At 39.6% G+C, this 24,147-nt stretch overlaps 1 protein-coding gene across 1 annotated transcript; it reads left to right on the top strand.

Moving 5' to 3' along the window:
• Positions 1–8,778: 8,778 nt before the first annotated feature.
• On the top strand, positions 8,779–22,402 carry slc17a8 (solute carrier family 17 member 8). The gene is made up of 12 exons (XM_039808821.1): positions 8,779–9,317; positions 11,146–11,401; positions 11,665–11,783; positions 14,312–14,426; positions 14,978–15,065; positions 15,779–15,865; positions 18,103–18,245; positions 18,430–18,579; positions 18,701–18,833; positions 19,318–19,428; positions 20,057–20,184; positions 20,668–22,402. The coding sequence occupies exons 1-12, from the start codon at positions 9,217–9,219 to the stop codon at positions 20,995–20,997; spliced, it is 1,761 nt and encodes a 586-aa protein (XP_039664755.1). The 5' UTR covers positions 8,779–9,216; the 3' UTR covers positions 20,998–22,402.
• Positions 22,403–24,147: the final 1,745 nt, after the last annotated feature.

Here is a 24,147-nt window from a genome sequence, read left to right as displayed (position 1 = left end):
TAATTTGGCTAACCGCTAGCTGATTGCAGCGGTCTGCAGTTAGCCTCCACAGTTAAACTTACGCGTTAGTTTAGCTAACAGCTAATTCGGCTAACCGCTAGCGGAGACAGCATGTAAAAAAAATAAAAGACCTAAAATAAAAACGAAAATAAACGTTAACATATATAACAGCTGTTACGTCAGTTCTACTTTACTTGTGCTCATTTAAAATACAATCACTCAATACTTGTCTTTATTGTTATTACTGTAAAGTCTTAATTTAGCTGTAGCCTGCTTTTCCCATTATGTTTGACTTAACGTTATTTTAGACTGAATCTAGCTGTCCGTGAATGCTGCTAGTCAGAAACAACATAACCAGTGGGGCGGTGCCTGTTATTCCGAGGTGGCATGAACGCAGCATTATCATCTGCGCCTACGTCATGGCATACGTGTCATCTTGCACATGCGCAGAACGGATCGTGCCCTACGTCATGGCATACGTGTCATCTTGCACATGCGCAGAACGGATCGTGCCCTACGTCATGGCATACGTGTCATCTTGCACATGCGCAGAACGGATCGTGCCGGTGGAATGGATCGGGTACTGATGGTATATACTGTCTATGGTACTGACAATGCGCCAGAAAACCTGCGCGCAGTATACCGGAAGTAAACAAGAAGTAGAGGTAAACATGGCGAGACCTATATATGTCAATGGGCGAGACGCAGCACAGCACCACACTTTTGGAGCGAGGAGGAAACCAATTTCTTTATTAGTGTGGTGAAAACCATGAATATAATGTCTTTTGTTGACGACAGAAAGTACCGAGATAGTGAGATTTATAAGAAGGTGACCGAAAAGTTACGCAAAGCAGGGTTTGTCCGTACGTCCAGACGCTAACCGTGTGTTGCGACCTAGAAGTGTTATCTAGAAGTATTATTTTATAATTTCATAATTTCCTAGAATAGGGAATATGTTTAGAATTATGTAGGGAAATCACTGTTATCTCATCGTAATTTCGTTTTAAAAAAAACATTCTGGATATTATTCTGATTTATGTTGCGGGAAGGTGAAAGGTCACTTACGATGATGTCAAGCCAGCGCGGCAGCCTAGAGCTGAGCCGAGTGAATTAAACAAACGGAAAAAACGTAGGCTAGGTCGCTGCTATTAGAAGATGTTTGTTGCTTTGTGTAAAAGGAGAATTCCAACAGAACTGGCAAAATAAAGTTACAGAAGAGAGGACGGAGTCTGTTTTAAGTGTGCAACACGTGCGTCGCCGTTTACATCGGAATATTGCCAATTGATTATATATTCCATGTATACAGGAGTAACTCTCTCTGCTCACGCATGTAAACGAGTTATTCCGAATGTTGAGTGACCTTAACCCGACCATAACCCGAAAATTGACAGCTTGTAAAAGTAGTCAATGTTAAACACCTGGGTGCAGTCTTTAAATACGATTTCAAAAAACAAACATTCTACGGCAAGCACATGTGCATAGAATGTTATGACACATAGAATGTCATGACATCACTATCAAAGGCATCATAGATATACATGTAGGCCTATATATATATATATATATATATATATATATATATATATATATATATATATATATATATATATATATATATGCAAAGGCATCAGATCAAAGTAAAATATTCAGGATTGGCTTCACCGCTTTTACAAAAACAACACTTGACAGCAGTTGTTGGCAGGTAATTTAAATTGCAGAGATATGTGAACTAGGCGCAATTGTTTATTTCTGTTGTCATTTTAAGCCATAACTGTAACTTTAAAGATATAAAAGAAATGAAGAAAGCAGTTAGGAAGAGTAACAAGATGTCTCAAGATATTTTCCACACCGCTCGGTGCTGTCCAGAGATTGAGAACTCACATCTCCTGTATGTGCCTGAGAAGCCTCGTGGGCTGGCATTACCCAATGTCAGGACTGAGGATGACAGGGTGAAGGAGAAACCTAAATTGGAGATAAGAGAAATAAGGGAGGAAAGAGTCAGGGAGAAAAATTACAGAAGAAAGCTGAAAGAGGACAAGTTGGGTTTGATTGCGAAGAATAAAAATAGGACTTCTAAGTTGGTAGACCAACTTGAAAGTCTAAAGGAGACAAACCAAGCATTGATTAACCGTCTGAGGGAAGATGTGAATGAACTTAAACCTAGTTTAAAGGAGGCTCAGCAAGACAAAGATGTGCTCTTACAGAATGTGGCCCAACTTGAATATTTAGAACAGACAAACCAAGCAGAGATTAACCGTCTGAGAGAAGAAATCAGTGACCTCAAGCCGCGTTTAAAGGAGGCTCAGCAAGACAAAAATGTGCTTTTACAGAAGGTTGCCCAACTTGAATGTCTAGAGGAGATAAAGCAAGCAGAGATTGACCATCTGAGAGAAGAAGTGAATGACCTTAGGCCACATTTAAAGGAGGCTCAGCAAGACGAACATGTGCAGTTACAGAAGGTTGCCAAACTTGAATGGCTAGAGGAGACAAACCAAGCAGCGATCAACCATCTGACGGAAACCGTGACTATCTTTGAGCCTTGTGTGGCCCAACCTGAATGTCTAGAGGAGACAAACCAAGCAGAGAATAATTGTCTGAGGGAAGATGTGAATGACCTTAAACCTAGTTTAAAGGAGGCTCAGCAAGAAAAAGATGTGCTCTTACAGAAGGTGGCCCAACTTGAATGTCTAGAGGAGACAAACCAAGAAGTGATTAACCGTCTGAAAGAAGAAGTGAACTACCTTAAGCCTCGTTTAAAGGAGGCTCAACAAGAAAAAGATGTGCTTTTACAGAAGGTTGCCCAATTTGAAGGTCTAGAGGAGACAAACCAAGCAGCAAATAACTGTCTGAGGGAAGATGTGAATGAACTTAAACCTAGTTTAAAGGAGGCTCAGCAAGACAAAGATGTGCTCTTACAGAATGTGGCCCAAATTGAATATTTAGAACAGACAAACCAAGCAGAGATTAACAGTCTGAGAGAAGAAATCAGTGACCTCAAGCCACGTTTAAAGGAGGCTCAGCAAGACAAAAATGTGCTTTTACAGAAGGTTGCCCAACTTGAATGTCTAGAGGAGACAAACCAAGCAGAGATTAACCGTCTAAGAGAAGGAGTGAATGACCTTAACCCTCGTTTAAAGGAGGCTCAGCAAGAAAAAGATGTGCTCTTACAGAGGGTTGCTCAATTTGAATGTCTAGAGGAAACACATCAAGCAGAGATTAACCGTCTGACGGAAACAGTAAATATCTTAGAGCCTTGTGCGGTCCAATTTGAATGTCTCGAGGAGACAAACCAAGCAGCGAATAACCATCGGATGGAAGAGCTGAATGAACTTAAGCCTCGTTTGAAGGAAGCACAGCAAGAAAAAGATGTGCTCTTTCGGAAAGTGGCCCATCTTGAATGTCTAGAGGAGACAAACCAAGCAGAGATTAACAGTCTGAGGGAAGAAGTGAATGACCTTAGGCCGCGTTTAAAAGAGGCTCAGCAAGGCAAAGATGTGCTCTTACAGAAGGTTGCCAAACTTGAATGTCTCAAGGAGACAAATCAAGCAGCGATTAACCGTCTGACGGAAACCGTGACTATCTTTGAGCGTTGTGCAGCCCAACCTGAATGTCTAGAGGAGACAAACCAAGCAGAGGATAATTGTCTGAGGGAAGATGTGAATGACCTTAAATCTAGTTTAAAGGAGGCTCAGCAAGACAAAGATGTGCTCTTACAGAAGATTGCCCAACTTGAATGTCTAGAGGAGACAAACCAAGCAGAGATTAACAGTCTGAGGGAAGAAGTGAACTACCTTAAGCCTTGTTTAAAGGAGGCTCAGCAAGACAAAAATGTGCTTTTACAGAAGGTTTCCCAACTTGAATGTCTAGAGGATATAAACCAAGCAGCGATTAACCGTCTGAGAGATGGAGTGAATGACCTTAACCCTCGTTTAAAGGAGGCTCAGCAAGAAAAAGATGTGCTCTTACAGAGGGTTGCTCAACTTGAATGTCTAGAGGAAACAAATCAAGCAGAGATTAACCGTCTGACGGAAACAGTAAATATCTTAGAGCCTTTTGCGGTCCAATTTGAATGTCTCGAGGAGACAAACCAAGCAGAGATTAACTGTCTGATGGAAGAGCTGAATGAACTTAAGCCTCGTTTGAAGGAAGCTCAGCAAGAAAAAGATGTGCTCTTTCGGAAAGTGGCCCATCTTGAATGTCTAGAGGAGACAAACCAAGCAGAGATTAACAGTCTGAGGGAAGCCGTGAATTACTTTGAGCCTTGTGCGGCTCAACTTGAATGCCTAAAGAAGAAGGCTCAGCAAGACAAAGATGAGTTTATACAGAAGGTGGCCCAACTTGAGAAAAATGACAAGATACTGCAGACAAAGATCATAAACCTATTGGCAACAGTGCAGGATCATGAGGAAAAAGAGAACTCTCTCAACAAGCAGAATAAGATCATTAGTGATGAAATAGCCAGGCTTGAATCTCACACAGACAAAAAGCAGGCAGAGGACGGTCATTTGTGGGCAGAAGTTCACAATCTGCAGGAAAAAGAGAAAATCTTAACTGAGAAGAACCAGAGCCTGAGTGCTGAGGTGGCCCTCCTTGAATCTCTGAAAGAGAAACATCAAGTAAAGACTGAACATCTGTCTGAAGAAGTGCATGATCTTCGACGTCAAGTAAGAGAAGCTCAGAAAGTCCACGGGGATAAAGATGAGGAAATTAGCCTACAAAAGCTAACTACTGATCAATATCTGACAGAGATAAACAAATTGAGGCTAGCACTGCATGGTTCTCAGGTAAACGAAGTCTTTCTGAAGGAGCAGAATGAGAGCGTCACCAAGAAGTTGACTCCACTTGAGTCCCTGACAGTGAAACAAAACAAGAACATTGAAAACCTGAAGAAAGATCTGCAAGATCTTCAGTACCAAGTAATGGATAATGAGCAAAGCATCTGGATTAAGGATGAGTTAATAACTAAGCAATCCCACACAATTGCTTATAAGAATCAAGATTTAGAGGAGCTTAACAACCTAATAAGCAATTTAAAACAAACAATCTCTGATCTTAAAGAGCAGCTAGAGACAAGGCAGGAGGTAGAGATACTAGCTGGCGTTGAGAATTTCCGAGAGGAACATAGCGTTGTAGCTCAAAATAAAGACTCACCTGATGAGCAAAACGATGAGATCCTCCTTGAGACTACACCTGAGGAACAGAGTGGTGAGATCCTCTTTGAGACTACACCTGAGGAACAGAGAGATGAGATCCTCTTTGAGACTACACCTGAGGAACAGAGCAGTGAGATCCTCTTTGAGACTACACCTGAGGAACAGAGCGGTGAGATCCTCTTTGAGACTACACCTGAGGAACAGAGCGGTGAGATCCTCCTTGAGACTACACCTGAGGAACAGAGCTGTGAGATCCTCCTCGTGACTACACCTGAGGAACAGAGCGGTGAGATCCTCCTCGTGACTACACCTGGGGAACAGAGCGGTGAGATCCTCCTTGAGACTACACCTGAGGAACAGAGCGGTGAGCTCCTCCTTGAGACTACACCTGAGGAACAGAGCGGTGAGATCCTCTTTGAGACTACACCTGAGGGACAGAGCGGTGAGATCCTCTTTGAGACTACACCTGAGGGACAGAGCGGTGAGATCCTCTTTGAGACTACACCTGAGGGACAGAGCGGTGAGATCCTCTTTGAGACTACACCTGAGGAACAGAGCTGTGAGATCCTCCTTGAGACTACACCTGAGGAACAGAGCTGTGAGATCCTCCTTGAGACTACACCTGAGGAACAGAGTGATGAGATCCTCTTTGAGACTACACCTGAGGAACAGAGTGATGAGATCCTCCTTGAGAGCTGGTGGCGTCACTGTGCTAAAGGTACACTGAAAGGGTGTTGGTATGTTGGCTTAATCATTGCCATTATGGTTATTACCATGGGTATCCTGACAACCACAGGAAATGCCAACTGCAGTACAGACTGTGACTGCAACCCGTGGGACTTTGCCTACATCTTGCTACAACCAACCTGCAACGGCCATCCCAGGGTGCCTCCTCCCTTCTGAACAGTGAAGGTTCAGTTATGTATGTATAAATATAAATTATGAATATCAAATATATCCATAATTTCTATTTATTTAGCAGGGCGACATGGTGGTGCAGTGGTGGTCTTTGTCACCAAACAGAAGGCAGGCCTTTCTGTGGGGAGTTTGCACGTTCTCCCTGGGTCTGTGTGGGTTTTCTCCAGGTGCTCTGGTTTCCTCCCACAGTCCAAAGACATGCAGGCCATCAATTAATAAAATATAACCTAAAAAAAACATTTGGAAGTGGAATTGAATCTGTAAAATAAAAATACAAATGTATTAGATAGAACAGGAACACTTGAGCATCATAATAATGTAATAAAGTAATTTGGAGTTTTTTTAGAGATTGCTGCTGTAGTATTGTGTAAAATTGTGTTTGTTTATTTGTACGTGGGTTTGTTATCTTGCACTCCTGAGTGCAAATCAAGTTTCCCATCTGGAATGATAAAATGACTGCACTGGACTGATTGTAGTGTTTTGCAAAGGAACACAACATATTTTGCATATTTGCTGATGAAATATCTGTATTTGTAGTGCAATATGTGTAACAGATATTGCATGTAAAACATTTTTCAATTGTTCATTTTATGGTGGTGTTGATGAGGTGGAGTAGAGGAGCCTGACTGAAGAATCAGCTTGTTCCAATAAATGTGAAAAGGTAGCACGTCCCAAATTCCAAGTCGAGAAGGACAAAATACTCACATTACCCTTGATTATTTGGCCCGTTTCCATTGTAGGATGATCTAAAGGGGGATCCTAGATTTGGTGCCACAGTGTTAATTGTATATATCCAAAACATTTATCTCTGGGCCAGTTTCTTAAACCATCACCTCCTCTAGTAGCCATCATGATTTTCTCAATCCCACAGAACTTTAATGAAGAAGGTGAAAGGTGATTAGCTTTAGCATAATAATTAGCAATTGAATCGCATAATCCATATTTCCTGTACATAATATACACATGTAAATCACATGAATCAACTTAGATTTTATAAATGTTGTCCGCCATGGGGTCTTGTTTTGAGTCATATTTATGTACCTGATCATGTTTTTAAATGTGGGTGCTATCCTAAACGAGAAAAGAGGTGGGAATTGGCCAAAGTCCTTTAAAGATTATTCTCCTTAAAGCACACGCCAGTGTGAGTATTTGATAGGAGATCAGAGCGAGAGGTGGTGTTAGCACGTTGTCTGAATAGAGCTGGAGGTATGACTTCTTTCCTTGAACCGTGTAGCCATGTTTTTTTTTGTTTTAAATGTTTAAACATTTGGGATAATGTAAATACACAACTCAACAGAATAGATAACACATAAACATTTTTAGACATTTTAATGCGCAAAAGTTACATATTATATATTTAAGTTGTCAGTCACATCTGGCCATAGGTGGAGGGTACATCTTGTTCTTTGACTAAACACACATGTGCCGGTGCTGTAACTTTCTAATTGCTTTTAGTTTCCCTGGAGAAAAGCCCTTCTCTTCCACCCCAAAGTCTAATAATTTCTCAAGTTAGTTTTAGTTCCACAGTGGGTGGACAACATAATTATATACAGTGTATTGATTGTATGTGTAGCCCTGTAGAATGATTACATGTGACTTCTTCTTTCAAACACTAGATGGTAGGCATGGCTTACTCTGAAATTGTCCACAGAATACTTTAAACCAACTGTTTGCCAAATTCAATAATTGCATTACTGTGTTTTAGCCAAATGTTTACAATTCCAAAAGGCTGTCAAGTTGAATATTTATTGAGTTACATCTGGAAGAGTTTGGTTACACCGTTTCTTGTTTTGTTTACCATTGTAATGCGTGTGACTTTGTATCACTCTGCCATGTAATCATAGTCACTCAATTGTTATTCATTATCTTAATTGAAGCATTAAAGGTCTTGCTGACTGATCATTTTTGTTAATTTCTCAATTGTATTCATTTTGTTAATCCAAACACTGTTCTAAAGACTGCTTACTGTAATACACCTCATCAAAAAATCTATTTAAATCAAGTATAGTATATGTTTTTTCAGTCATTTCTGAAGTATCTGATTTTCGTGCCATGGAGTACCTATACAAAAAAGAAGGCCGTTCCATTTTGTTTCCTGTAATGGAGCTGTGATATTTCTGGTACAAAGAACCTTATTTATTGAAAGAGTGTCCACTGGGGATCAAGCTCTCAGTTTATTTATGGAGTGCATAAACAGCTGGAGGACCAGTATCACCCTGAGCAGTTGCTTTGCAACAGCCCATCGCTAAATTTGACTCTTAGGGCTTTACATTTTAAATTATCACTGAAATGCTGCATGTTTGATTATCTTGAAAGAAAGAAATTTCTCCCTACTGGCAAAACAAGCATTTCAGGGAAATATACCCATCAAATATGAGATATGGTATTATTGCTAAGTCCATAAATGCAGAAATTTTAAATTGCGAGAATGTAAACCTGGAACTTGATGGCTCTGTCTTAGGTTTCACCTGCTCCCATTTTACACCACAGCAGTCCAGCTTCTCCCCATCTCTCCTCAATGCAACTTGTGAAGCTCATGCATATTTAACTGTTCAGGCTGCTATCAGATGAACCTAACTAGCTGAAGGGGTGGTGCTGGGGGAGATGATGATGATGATGATGGTGTGTAAAGCGAGGGGGTTGGGTTTTGAAAAACCAGTACACCTGCCCCTCCTCACCAGGAATAAATGTGTTATGAGATGGAGAGATCTAAGCGGTTCATTCAGTTCAGCTGCAGACAAAAGGTGGCTCACAATGCCTAGAGACTAAAACCTGGATTCTACACTTTTATATGCTCTCTTCCTTATTCATCAGTATTCCTCTATTCTGGATCTTTAAAAAATGAAACAAGTTCCAGAAGCTCTGGCTGCACGGTACTTTGGACATTGATGTATACTTTAACATCATCCTCACCTCTACTTCTCCACTGAGTCCTCACCCCAGAGAAAAGTGGAGAGAAAAAGTCTGTCTTTCCTCGGAAGGGACCCGTGGCACCACTAAAAGGTGGAGCCAACCCCCGGTGCCACAAACTCAGAAAGGATGATGAACAGCTTCTAGTGGATTCTTTTCTCTTTGTCAGAGTGTGTTAGTGAGGTATCAAGACACTGTTTTCAGATAACGGGGGAGAGAAAACAGAGACACAAAAATGCCTTTTAGTGGGTTGGCAGGTTTGAAGGAACAGGTGCTTAAGCCTGGGAAGGAGGAAGTGAAAAGCACAGTGGGGGACTCTCTAGGAAAACTGCAAAGGTGAGAGGGTTTGTATGAAGAGTGTTGGGAAGGAGGCATGAAGACTGTGTGTGCGTGGTGTTTGATCCACACTCCACGGCTTTTTTAGATGTTTTTGGACTGCATGGAATAAGCACTTCACTCATAATCCATTTATTGTACATATCCATGTATTATATTACTGTAACTAAGAATGAAAACATCCACCGTCAGGGGGATGTGGGGAGCCTGGAAGCGAGCAGCGTGTTCTCAGAGATCTTGACGATAAATAAATATTTGATTCTTGTGCTTGCCAGGCAATGCCAGTGATGTAATCACAGATTTTATTCTAAGACATCTATACATATTTCATTTCTGATACATACAGTATTTCACAGAGAGATGTGTGTGTGTGGTTTGTGTGTGCCCCCCATTCTGAAGTAAGGTTTTTTGTCATTTTAAGAGATAAAGGACTAAGTAGGCAATTTCCTGAAAAATGTTGTGTGTGCATTGTGAATGTGCATGTCATTTTTGTCATGTTATATATATATATTACATCACATGCATTGACTTACATTAAAAAAAAGTGGAAAATGGGAATATTTTAGTCAGTGCTGTATTTGTTGTTGTTGCTATATATATATATATATATATATATGCAATGTTCAGCTATTTGTACTGAAAAGTGGTTGGAAAATAGAATAATAAAAGGTTTTGGTTATGATCCAGCTAAATATCAATAAGCATGCACTTTTTCAGGTTTTGGTTTAAGGACTTGTTACTGATTGGCCCTGACCCAGTGTCAGCCATAACTACAACAGATAACTTCTAAAATAAAATAAAAATACAATTAGGCCTATATAAAGAAATCTCCTGCTACCTTTTACCTGGCTGGATACAAGAACACAGGCTTTTGTAGAGGCTTTTCTACAGAATATGTGCTCTGTAGCGCCTTCTACCTGCCTTAAATCATTTTGTGACTTTGTGGGAAAAATCGGACCCAGGCAGAGGCATTAATAAAAACTATATAAAATAACCTTCTTTTTACTGTTAGTCTCGTTTGCTGTTACAGGTCATTTATGATCATCAGATGGAACATTACACAGTTTTACAAACATGTAAAAGTTACATATAGTCACTTGAATGCACCAATGGAGAAGTTATGACATATGTTCAAAGTAAACACATGAAGTTAGTGACTAGGCATGAACCTTTAACCATGCTTAGTTGTTTTTGAACATGTCATCTTGTCACCTTATACAGTACATTTGAGACTGGTTGCACACTGAAAGGACATGCAATGCTGTTAAGATGGTCTTTGTATTGTAATGCAGGTCAGAGGTTTTGATACAGCTGTTAATATGTTGTGAGAGACACCTAACTATTCTTTCAAAGAATCATGCCTACTGTGTATTATTTCGTAATAGATAATATAACAGGACTCACCTGTTGTTACAACTAAAGACAATAATGATTTTTCAAACACTGAGCTCGAAAAAAAGGGAAAATTTGAGTGCTTGATATGAAATGTTGATCCCAGGTCCCAGGTGTCTTGCTGAAAGAGAACTGCAGTATAGATCTGCTGCAGGCAGATGAAAGCAGTTCATGTGAGCAGGGGAACAGAGACAGGGAAGGATTCTGGGTAGTGGGAAGGTGTGGTGAGTGTCGCACCTATAAGCAACCGGATGAAAGAATCAAAGATTTTTGGTACATTTGAAAATATTGAGGTTGAAAGAATAAATAAGAAGGAAGAAAATGGATGAAGATAAATATTTTTATTTCAAGCTAAAAAATAAGTTAACAACTGACTAGTACTGCTGATGGTCACATGCTCTTACTGTGATTTATTTTCCTGCTATTTGCATCTTAGGAAAATAGATGGTAGTAATGTAGAAGAAGAGGAAACCATTGAACTGACAGAGGATGGGCGTCCGGTGGCATCAGCACCACGTCCTGCCCCACTGCTGGACTGCAGCTGCGGCGGTCTGCCCAAGCGCTACATCCTAGCCATCCTTAGCGGCCTGGGCTTCTGCATCTCCTTTGGCATCCGTTGCAACCTTGGTGTGGCCATTGTGGAGATGGTGAACAACAACACGGTCTATATCAATGGGACTCCTGTGCTTCAGGTAGCTGGATCAAATCCGACTGGACCCCCGGGTTATTGACGTTGTAGGACTGTGAAATGTGTGTCTTTCTTTTGTTGCTTACAGAAGCAAACTTAAAGAAGCAAAACTAAATTGCAGTTTAACCGTTTTTATCAACTCTTTTAGGGGTGTGTATCTGTGAAGTAGCTAGGTAGATAATACCAAATGAATGCACTTTAGTGGTAAATGGGGGTTATTTCCAGATTTTAGCGTGCATCTGTTTTGTTTTTTTTCACCCTCTCCAGAAAGCTCAGTTTAACTGGGACCCAGAGACAGTGGGGCTGATCCATGGCTCCTTCTTCTGGGGCTACATTGTCACTCAAATCCCTGGTGGTTTCATCTCCAACAAGCTGTTTGCGAACAGGTGACATGCACTTCATGACTATCAATAGTTCCACTGTAACGCTGTAATCTTGGTTTTATGCAAGTGGGTAAGCCTCTCCCCGGAACGCGTAGCTCCTATGGCGCCATTTTGATGCTACCAAGCCATCACCTCCCGTTAGCATTCCATTGACTGCCATTCATTTTGGCGCCATTTTGACAGCGAATAACTTTACATCTGAAGTGTTTAAAGACTCTATTTGTCCATTGTTTATTTATAAAGAAACACGACAAGTTATAAAAGGCTCCATTGCCTTGTACCTCACGTTATGGCTCCGTAGCAGACGTTTTTGTAAAAATAGGCTAACGATTGTGTCATAACCACACAACTTACTGTCGCACAGTAGAGAAATTACCGTACAGTACAGGAGAAGCTCGCAGGCAGTTTCGACTTACATTAGCTGTTTAAGTTGAATTACTAATGTTAACTAGCATATTAGTTAGCAATAATTAGCCTGTGCCTATGTTATCTCCTTACATATAGATACGCTCTCCGTCTCTGCGAGATTTCTCTTGGCACAGCTACCAGAAGACTTACAACTTTCAGACAGGTTGCTCACGTCACAGTTACGTCGTCTCTCTCAGTTGGAGGCTGCGCAGTAATGCTCAGCCATCACCGGAAAAGTGCTTCTAATATCCTTCACTGGTCTCCGTCCAGAGCAACGGGATCTGTTGGTCCATTTTATATATGTCTATGGTTTTATGTCATTATAAATGATGACGCCTCATGAAGGCCACTCTTTACCTTTCTCTGATATTTTATATCAACGAAACCGAAAAAAAGAATTAATCAACGACAAAACTACTCATAAGTCGTAGCCCTGAACAGTGCAGAGACAAGTGATGCTGTTGCCCATGAGATAGAAACTATTGATGGTACATGTGAGGTATGCCAACAAAAACCATAAGAGACATTTTGTGTTTTTTGTTGATGTTTTTCCATGAGTTGAGGGTGAGGTCATGCTCACTGCAGCCATGTATGTTAAAAGGATCACAAGAAAGACTAAAACAGGATGAAGGTTTGGGGAGAGTCTGCGTGGTTAAAGGGTTAAAGCTGTACGGTGTGGTGAGCGGTGCCGATGGAGCAGATAGCAGTCCTGTAATAAAAGCTTCACAGGAAAAGAGGACACGCCACTGACAGAGTTAATAATGAAAGATCCTGCCTCTGATTTCTTTCTGAAACACCAGCCACTGGAATATTACAAGTGTCACTTACACACTGTTTTGGAAAAAGAGAAGGAAGGGGGGATGAGGTGAAGGAGAAAAGAGATGGGAGCTAAGCAGCACCGTGGTGATGAAGCAGAAAGTTGCAGATTGAATGGGATGTCTTTATCTCAGCGCATGAAAGGCAGAGGCGTGAGATCTGTCTCATTATAAGGCTGACTGAGATGCTTTGACCGGGAGATATTTGGAGATACTGCCTGCCATTATTAGACATCTACAGTTGCTTTTAGACACTTGGTAGCATGTGTTGTCTTTTTACTTGACAAATATAACAATATAAGTCAAGGTTATAATTTCCTAATTATTTCTAAGGCTTTTTCATGAAAATAATTGTGTAGTTTGGTTATAGCTAATAGGACATTCCTGCTCCATTGTACTCCATCAAGTAACTTCAATCATTATTCATTTATTATTAGTCTTTACTCTCATGTTGACTGGAGGATACATTTTACATTGTCACATGTTCAGCTGACATGCTGTGCACTGACTAGTACTATTGGTTACATTACCAATAAATTGAAATTAATTAATTGAAAGTGTAGTTTTTTAACAATTCAGTATTTCCCCAATAACTTTTTTTTTTTTAAGAAAAGGCTTTAAAGGGGACATGTATGCTCATTTTAAAGTTAATACTTCTTTTTTGGGTTTCTACTGAAACATGTTTACATGCGTAAATGTTCACCAAAAAAAATGACTGTCTGTCTGTATTCACCGTCTGTCTGAAACGCTCCATTTAAGTGCTTGTCTCTTTAAGCCCCCCTCATGAAAAAGCCCAGCCTGCCCTGATTGGCTTGTAAACAAATATAACGCACCTTTGCAAAGGTACCCTGCGTTACAATATCCATACTACTATATTATTTAGTATTCAAGAAAAGGATTTAGTATCCTAATATATTGTATTATAAATGCATTATAACCACAAATACCAGAATGTCCTACTGCATCCGGTCACATTTAGCAGTATGCAAGCAAGCATGCTTTTCTAGCTATTCTGACCCACAATCCTCTGTAGCGGAAGATACGTCACATTGACTGAGCTTCCAAGAGAGCACAGACAGATGACAGCTTGATTGACAGAGGTCTGTAAGGGATATATGAGCAAGAGAGTCAAAGTTCAAGGGCCCAATTTTATGACAAAGTAGTATGTCCCAATTTTATGCATACTGCATGCAACAGTATGTAACTTTGTAAGGGCAGCTGCAAGACATACTAAAAGTAAGTATGCAATTAGAAACCTAGTTTAAGCCATGGGTGGAGATATATAATGACACTCCAGTATTTCTACAGGGTGTTTGGAGCTGCCATTTTCCTGACGGCGCTGCTGAACATGTTCATCCCATCAGCAGCAAGGGTGCACTACGGTTGTGTCCTGTTTGTTCGCATCCTGCAGGGCTTAGTGGAGGTAAGAAAAAGAACATGTTGGCGGTAAAACTGTGAAAATGATCGGCTTACAGTAAAAATAATAATTCTACATTTTGAGAAAATTTGCCTATTTGATTTATTGTTGAGACTTACAAGAGAAGCTCATGTCATGTCTGTCCTGTCCATGAAGCTAACACCAGTTAGCTTAGCTTAGCTTAGCATAAAGACTGGAAACAGGGGAAAATAGCTAGCCTGGCTCAGTCTGAATGGGTTGTGTCTAGATGGTAACCCTAGATTTGCGAAAATTCTCGCGAGACTCGCTACCCAAAGACCTATCTTTGTGCTGATTTAACAAGATATACAGTTTGTATTAGTGATCTTTAGAGGAGCCAGGCTAGCTGTTTCCAGTTTTTTGCGCAAAGCTAACCTGCTCCGTTCGGTAGCTTCATTTTTATCGTACAAACATCTAAGCAAGAAAGCAAAATAAGTGTATTCCCAAAATGTTGAACTATTCTTTGAAAGCTGTCAGATAAATCACAGGTTTCCTCTCAAGTCAATCTTTGACCTTTGACATCTTCCACACCCTGCTAGGGTGTCACCTACCCAGCATGTCATGGGATGTGGTCCAAATGGGCGCCACCTCTTGAACGGAGTCGACTGGCCACAACTTCATTCTGTGGTGAGGGATGTCTCTAATTTCCTCTTATCAAAAAACTCAATGAACGCTCCAAAATTTACCACAACACAAAGCTTTTCCCTTTTACAAACCAGTTTACACACCCGTATAAGTCATAGTGGGGCTGGTCAGTAAATGGACATGAGAGAGGTCATTTTGTTTTGCAGATTTAGTCCACTGCTGTATCTCCTGAAATTAAAATAACCATGTTTCACTTTTAACTGGTACCATGACAACCCATGCATCAAAACCCTCTTGACTCAGAAGGAGCTTCTCCCACTATTCACCTAAATGAAGCGTCACATTACGGTCCAAAAGCACTCTCATGCTCCCTGCTCTATTCAAAACAACAGTGTTCATGAATCTGTCTGATAATAGAAAACACATTAAAACACCCTGCCTGTCTCGGCAGTGCCAACGACTCAGCATTTATTCAATGAAACAAATGTGTTCTTTGATGTGTTTGTCTTTATTCAGACACATTTTCACTATACAGTGTAGTATTTTGTGCATTTGAAGACTGTTGCACTGTAACAACATCATTAAGTTCTCTTGTATAATGTTCAAAGTTGTGAAAAGGAAATATAAACATATAATATACAATACAACGATATATATATTTTTTAATACTTTAGTTATTTATTACTAAGATCCAATGTTACTGCTGGTATAACCATACATTGACATTAAAATCTGAAACAACTTACTGTTCCCAGGATCCTATGCAGGAGCAGTGATCGCCATGCCTTTAGCTGGAGTGCTCGTTCAGTATGTTGGATGGTCTTCGGTCTTCTATATCTATGGTAAGACTGCTGTTTAAATGAACATTACATACATAAAATCACAACAAACATTTCGGTCAATCTCTTGAAAACAACATAAAAGTGTAAATGTTCATGTAAAGATAAATTTATTGCAGAGAGTTTGATGGGAAGATAAATTATGTAACTGCAGCCAGAAGCCGATTAGCTTAGCTTAGAATGAAGGCTGGAAACGGTGAAAACAGCTGAGACTCCAGGAAGTTACTGCCCCTGGCCGAGAAATAGTTTAGCACATAACCCAACATAAATCAACAATGTGCATATTTTCACTTTTACACTTGTTTATGGTTTATACAAAATAAAATGTTAATCAGTGAGCTTTATAGGATAATTTATTTAACCTTGGACAGACCCGGCAAGGCTGATTTCAGTTTTTGTGCTAAGCTAAGTTAACAGGCAGTTGGCAGTAGCTTAATATTTATCTAGGGTGACCAGACGTCCTGGTTTGACCAGGACAGTCCTGATTTTGAGTTGGGTGTCCCGAGTCCCGACAAAAGCCTGTCGGGACACTAAAGTTTACACCAACCACTGTGAAATTGTCCCGGTTGTCAGCGATTACATAGCCGACGTGGTCTTATTATAGTCCGATCATTAACTAAACCCGTGTAGAAAGACAATGTGTGTGTGTGTTTGTGTGTCAGTCAATCGTAGCAGTCTGTATCTGCATAATCTGTGCAGCTAGCATTACAATGTATATTTGTAAACATTGTTGCAATGCCTCTTCTTATCTGTCTCGTTTTAATGTTTAGGCTATATCGCTAGTCAGGGACATTGCGCGCAGAGACATTTTGGGCGGCAGGGGCTCAAGGAAAAAAAAGACTTAATAGTTAATAAATAATTATTTATATGAAATTTAAACAAAACACTTAATCTATTAACACAACTCTGACTACCTTACCAATTTATCTTATTTCCCTTACGCAATTGTTTAATAGTTTTAATAAACACTCAACAAAATAATCAGTTCACACATGACTTTTTAGTGTTCATCAGGTTAATCACAAACAGCTAAGGAAACTATGCCACAATGTGCATGTTTTCTGTGCTACTAGCTTCAAGTATATATTTAGAACAAGTGACTGCATCAAGGAGATCGATATAGTTTCACTAAGAATTTGTTCATTTTGCAAATGGCAATACATAATTTGAATTATTTTGGTGTTATTGGAATAACACTTCAAGAAATTCTTTTTCATAAAAATCTCAACAAAAATCTTCACACTAAACTGAAAAAGGCTGTCGCTGCAATTTTGTTAATTCTACAGGAAAAAAACACTATTATTATTAGATTAGAGCCTACGATCAAAATAATGAAGTTACTGTCTGTGTTTTTGTCTGACCTGGGCTGGCACATGTTCACGTTAAAAAGCATGTGCGTGCACGAGCACTACGGTCACGCGCAAAGTGTCCCGGTTTTAGTTCCAGGAAATCTGGTCACCCTATATTTATCACACAGGCATATGACATACTCTATGTGTTGATCCTCTCATCTAACTCTCGGCAAGAAAGTGAATAGTATAATAATAGTATCACCCAAACTGTTAAACTATTTCCTCAAGCTGTAAAAGGGATCTTTGTGTTTTACCAAACATTTTAGAACTGAGGTTAAAAAACCCTCACAACCATTTGTTGTCATTCTAACAAATGGACGTAAACCAGCCCAGTCCTATTAATTTATATATATATATATGTATATATGCATAGACACACACACACACACACACGCACGCACGCACACACACACACACACACACACACACACACACACACACACACACACACACACACACACACACAAACACACACACACACTAGTGTTGAGTCATTGTATACACTAGGTGTCAGTTTAGTGACATGCAAAGTGTTTTAATCCTTGACTGGCACACCACTCTGTGGCAGTTGTACTTTGTATGCTTTGCAGAATAAGCGTTATCTGAATTGCTTTAGAGTTTGATTAAAATGATTAACACTGACATAAAATTCATACTTTGCCAAATGTGTTTTAATCAAAATCTACTGTGGTTCTGCTCTGATATAATCTCATGATTTATTGATGTGAATTAGCATTTTCCTGTCTGGGCTCTGTGACTCATACCTTGTTCATTTCATTTTAATAATGAAAATTCTTGTGGTCAGAGCTAGTTTTAATTAGTCTGCCCTGCCCCTTAAAAAGCCTTTACTACAATTTTCATTTTTTGTTGGTGTCATTTCACGAAAAGGTGTTTTTGGGATCATATGGTATATCATGTGGCTCCTGCTGGCATATGGAAGTCCTGCTGAACATCCCACAATCACCGAGGAGGAGAGGACGTACATCGAGACCACCATTGGTGAAACAATGCGCCAACTGAGTGTGACTGAGGTTTGTATGCGTAATATGCTGCCAGTTTCAGGGTATCACGGTGCAATTTTTTGTCATCATTTCACAAAACTCCTGACACACACACACACACACACACACACACACACACACACACACACACACAGACACACACACACACACACAGTATAAACGGCATACAATGACTTCTGTCATTCAATCACAGAAATTCAAGACTCCGTGGCGCCGTTTCTTTACCTCCATGCCCGTCTATGCCATCATCGTGGCCAACTTTTGTCGCAGCTGGACCTTCTACCTGCTCCTTATCAGCCAGCCGGCGTATTTTGAGGAAGTCTTTGGCTTTCCCATCAGCAAGGTTGGCCTCACAGTTTCACTATAGCTATTCAACTGACTATGACAAAAATCCATAAAGACATGATAAGTAATCATAGGACTGATTTACATTATGGATTCCTGAATGTATGATCTTCCAACAGGTAGGGCTCCTGTCCGCTGTCCCCCACATGGTGATGACAATTGTAGTTCCTATTGGAGGACAGCTGGCTGACTTCTTACGCAGTAACAAAATCATGTCTACCACAAATGTGAGGAAACTCATGAACTGTGGAGGTACGTCGTGGTAAACTAGAAGCAATATGTTTTGTCATATTTTTTATATTTATATCTTTACTGTATATTAAAAACTAAGAGACTCTATGATTTTACTGTAATATAATGCCCAATAATGTTTTTCAACCATTCTTGCATTAGTAGTGTTAAAATGTTGTTTCTACTGTAAACACCAAAGTGATTATATCATGTCATTTTTTGTGACTGTTGTTGACTGGTGTTGAAAAAAAGAAGCCACATATCAATACAGATTTAAGAAGATTAAGTCAACTTAAGATTAACTGTTTAAAAAAAAAAGTATGCCAATGCAGTGTACAAAAACAATATGTTTCACTTGTAAAGGAGTCCAGTAGGGATGATGCGTGTATTGTGCAGGACGATGAATAGATTAATTTCTTACAGATCCTTGGCGTACATTTGAAAATGTTTATCATGTTGTTTCTTACATGAGCTAATGACATTCTTTGGTCCTGTATTTTCACAGGATTTGGTATGGAAGCTACACTACTGTTGGTGGTTGGGTTTTCTCACACTCGAGGGGTCGCCATCTCCTTCTTAGTTCTGGCTGTAGGGTTCAGTGGATTCGCCATCTCAGGTATTACAACATCTGCACTAAAGAAACATTTGTGTTTTACCTGAAATTTAAGACTTTTACTTTAGCTATATACTAGTCTAGCTGTCTCTCCCCTATCTCCGCTATCTATTTTGCAAGGGGACCGTAGCTGCGTCCAGGGCTTAGTGCCGTCCAGGCTGTTTGTGATTGTTTTTTAAAGAAATATAAACCAGCCAAGGCGTTTTTCCCCCTATCCCAGAACAGATAAGCGGTGTAGCCAGACCATACTCCAGCGCTGACACAGAGCTGTGGAGATAGGTCTGGCGATGCTATATTCTAAACCTACAACAGGAGGGTTTTGTTTGAAATTTGAGTCAGTTGAAATCCCTCAAATGAATGGGATGCTGCTTTTTTTCTTCTTTACCTTTTTCTCTGTGTTGTCTAAAAACTGAAATGTGGTACTACTTTTCCTTTGGATGCAATGCTGAATACATGCATCAGCCTTTCAAGCCTTAGCACTTCTCTTGAATATTTTATAGATTGTTCTCAAGGCAACCAAAACTCCAAACCTGTGTGTGGATCTAAAAACCATGTTCTTTTTAGAATATTTATTTTGTAATTGTGTTACTCTTTACTTAATTGAATGTACGTGTGTGTGCTTTGTCTTCAGGTTTTAATGTCAATCATTTGGATATTGCCCCTCGCTATGCCAGCATCCTGATGGGCATTTCTAACGGGGTGGGGACACTATCCGGAATGGTGTGTCCTCTGATTGTTGGAGCCCTGACTAAAAACAAGGTATAACAAGTTGATTTGTAACAGTAACTGTTTTGTATATATATTAACAGACGTACATATTGATTAGTTGTCATTAACCTTAGATATTTTGCTCTTATCTTGACTGTAACTGAAGATTACTTGATTCCTTTGATCTTCTATTCTGTTGAAATTCTTTTATTTTTAATTAGAAGTGTATAAAACATAACAGGAAATTCAGAAACAGTGTCCTTCACTGAGGTTGTCCCTCATGGCATGTATAAATTATATCAGCTTTGCTTTTTTGGTCAAACACAGAATCACTGTAGGTAATCTTGCACCTATCAGTGGCTGTTGTTAATAATGTATAGCCCTGTAAAATGTATTATGCACATTCCAGTTGTAGTTTTTCCGATGCCATGAGTAAAGCAGTGGATATACAGCATTACCTCAGTGGTACATAATCAAAAGACCAGTAAATCTGCTTTGGACAGGAAATTCATGACTCTATTCATCTCCTCACAGACTCGTCTGGAGTGGCAGCATGTCTTTATTATTGCGTCCATGGTGCATTACACAGGGGTCATCTTCTACGCTATCTTTGCTTCGGGAGAGCAGCAGGACTGGGCCGACCCTGAGAGCACCAGCGAGGATAAATGTGGCATTATTGATGAGGACGAGCTGGCTGAAGAGTCAGAGCTCAACATGGAGAACACAGTGGCTCCCAAAAAGAGTTACGGAACCACAGACAATTCATCTGGTGGAAAACAGGGCTGGAAAAAAAAGAGAGGGGTGACCATGCAAGAGGAGGAGGAACATTTTGGTAATGGCGATTACCAGGACCGGTACCAGTGAGACGCCTTGTGGGGCAAAGGACTTCCAAAACACTCAAGTCTAGTCGAGGCCGAAGGTTTGATTTCACACCTGAGGAAATGTCAGAAACATCGGAGAAGGGACAGGAGCAGCAGCATTATTTGTACTTCAAGATGGTGGTTTTTCATTTTTGGTCAGTACTCCAGTTTAACTGTGATGTACTGTAAAAAAAAAAAAATAGGGAAATGCAACAAAAAAATGGAAAATGGTAATATCAAATATAATGTTCATAATGAACCCATTGGGGTAAAATCAACAATTACACGATATAATCTGAAATTGAACAATGAATTGAATCTACACTGACATATACTACAGACTAGTATGCTTAGTATAATAGAAAGTTCAACTACAGACCCACATTAATGAACCAACTAGTGCTGTGTTAAAAGAACATCAGTAACACATATCAACTTTAGAACCTGACTTTACTTTTCCTGCAACCCGCGTTGATCGTACTCCCTCTGTGCAAGCAAACTGAACTTTATGTAGCTTACTTTGGACCATGTGAACAGTTCTTGAAATGTTGTGTGTCAGCTATGCAACGTGAAAAGAGATGTGCTTCTGGAATGTAATAATGGGTTTGTCAGCAATGTTAAGCCTTACTGTTTTTTTCTTCTTTTTTTGCGTGTATGTATTTGCTGTTGCTTCTGTCAACGCTTAGCTCACTCTCCTTTTTTTGAGCAGGTCTTAGTTTACCATCCGTTTGTAATGCACTTCTTCCAGCATTATATCAGCTTCATTATTTATAGTGCTCTGAGCTCATTATGGGACTCAATGGATGGTGAGTTCAGTGCTGAAGCATTTAGTGTAACTCTATTTATTCTCCTGGTGTTTCTTTTTTGCAATTTCTCAATGTTTGATACATGGAGACCCAGTTTATTTAAAAAAAAATAATGTAATGTTTAATCATAAAAGAGTATAGGACATTTACACTCACTGTTTATCATTAATGCTAAAGGAGAGGGAATCGGTCTTGTACAGTAAATTAATATATTGTTTGAGAGAGCATTGATTTGATTTGAACTACCTGAATATACTGGAGATGTAACAAACTACATTTCTATTCTGTATTAATTGTTTAGAGACATAAAATCCTGTGAAGGTTCTAAATCATTGAGTACCTTGTATGAGGTTATTTGACATTAATGTTACTTTGTGTTTCAAAGAAATTATAAAAAAAAAAATGAATCATCAAATTGCAAATTGTGTGGACTGGAAGACAAGACTGAGAGTTTGGCGCAACAGTGCTTTGAGCTAAATGCTAACGCTTGCATGGCAATATGATCAGAATGACGATGCAAACATGCTGATGTTTAGCAGGTATTATGTTTACCATGTTCACCATCTTAGTTTTTAGCTTGCTAGCATTCTAACACTTGCTAATTAGAACCAAACGGCCGACAGCTGAGGCTTTTGGGAATTACAGTGTAGTTGTGCAGGTATTTGTTCATAACCAAAGTATTGCATGAATTTAAATTTTTAAGTGATAATGAAAAATTAGAGAATCTCAAAAATGATTGCAATTAATCCTGAGATGAACATGAATATCTGGATTTCATTTCAGTCAAGAGATTTATCTCAAATCCAGAAATGTCAACCTGCTGGTGACATCAGAAGACAAGCCAGGGGATAACCAAAGTCATCATCCTCTGGGGACCATGAATGTCATGACAATCTATCCAATAATTCTGGATCAAAGTGGTGGAGTATGACTAAAAAGAAAGAAAGAAAGAATGAGAGAAAGTAGCACACAACACTTCTCCCTCTATAGTATAGTTCAGCTTTTTAAAATTGGTTTCCACCTCTCCAGCTCTTCTTTTTCATTTAAATAATTAACATAAAGCCTTTATAAATACACAATGTGCCCTTTATACAATATATTCTCGTCTGTAACTACTTAGAATAGGGCAGGCCGTCCTTATTGTTGCCTGTTTATGTTAGTGAGCTCAAATTAGACATTTTTAAATATTCCAAAGACTGCTCTGTTTCCCATCAAACTGTGGTAAACATCCTCCGTCTTATCTGTCTTTATCCTCTTGCTTCATTTTCACCATGGAAGATAATTACTGGACAGGATATTCCTCACCAGTGTCAGTCTGCTTCTATACTGACGCTTTAAAAGATGACAGTTATATGGAGTCCTTATATTGTGAAATATACAAATGTTTAACACTTAAAAGTGATGCTTTGCGTGCATTTGTTGATCAATGAAGAGTCGAATGATTGTTCCCTTTCACACATTGATGAAAAGGTTCAAGGTTATAGACGTTGTTGCTGGCCGTCCTCACATTGCTCTTAGTCCAGAGGAACATGCGGGTGATTATGTCACTTTCCAGGGTGTGTTTCTGTTATTTCATGTGTACGTCACTCAGAATACGGTCCGTCTGGAATGAATAACAAAAGACCAAGGTGAACACCACAATATCAGTTCTAGTCCTCATCATATGAAGAAAGGTATTTAATAATAACTAGTGTATATGAACCTCATCAATACTTGAGCTTTGACTGCTGTACATGTAACCCATAAATATGTTCAGTAGAGTTGTGTCTGTCCTTTTTCCCGAGGCCATCGCAGCCAGCTCATTCCCCACATACTGGCAAACACAGCCAATGGCAAAGGTTTTGTTTATTTCAGAGAGACTGTCTGTTGACTCAGAAGGGCCTCTTTGGATGTAGCAACAACCCATCAATGATTAAACCATTGTTTTTTTTTTGACAAATTAAGGCTTATAAAGACGAGAATGACTTGATTTCCTGTGTGTGAGTCCATTTTAGAGTTGCAAAGACAACAGGACAGGTACGCTGAGGTATGAAAGTGCCGTTATAAACAAATGTGGTGCAGACTGGTACTGCACACTGCAGTGACATGATAAAATAGCTTTGATTAGTTCAAGGACAGATGGCAATGATTGCCAAAGTCTGCTTTCAGATGTTTTTTTTTTTTATAATAACCTCAATTTCTTCCTGTCCTAACTGTTGCAGGGAAGAGAAGACACCATGATGTTCTGTTTTTAGTCAACGAAAAAAAAAATGTAACACCAGCTGTTTGCTAATGACAGGATCCATGTTCAATGTGTGATGTTTGTGTGTGTGTGTGGGGGGGGGGGGATTTCTGGTCTGCTGGAGAAT

This window comes from Perca fluviatilis, chromosome 8 (genome assembly GCF_010015445.1).
Source record: "Perca fluviatilis chromosome 8, GENO_Pfluv_1.0, whole genome shotgun sequence".
NCBI lineage: Eukaryota > Metazoa > Chordata > Actinopteri > Perciformes > Percidae > Perca > Perca fluviatilis.
Note: the sequence above shows the minus strand (reverse complement) of the source record. Positions and strands in the feature narration are given on the sequence as shown.

Excerpts from the sequence above, each read along its gene's own strand:
- slc17a8 (XM_039808821.1), top strand. The coding sequence starts at position 9,217 with ATGCCTTTTAGTGGGTTGGCAGGTTTGAAGGAACAGGTGCTTAAGCCT. Across the intron at positions 9,318-11,145 it reads TCTCTAGGAAAACTGCAAAG|GAAAATAGATGGTAGTAATG; the intron begins GTGAGAGGGTTT and ends TTTGCATCTTAG. Across the intron at positions 11,402-11,664 it reads ATGGGACTCCTGTGCTTCAG|AAAGCTCAGTTTAACTGGGA; the intron begins GTAGCTGGATCA and ends CACCCTCTCCAG.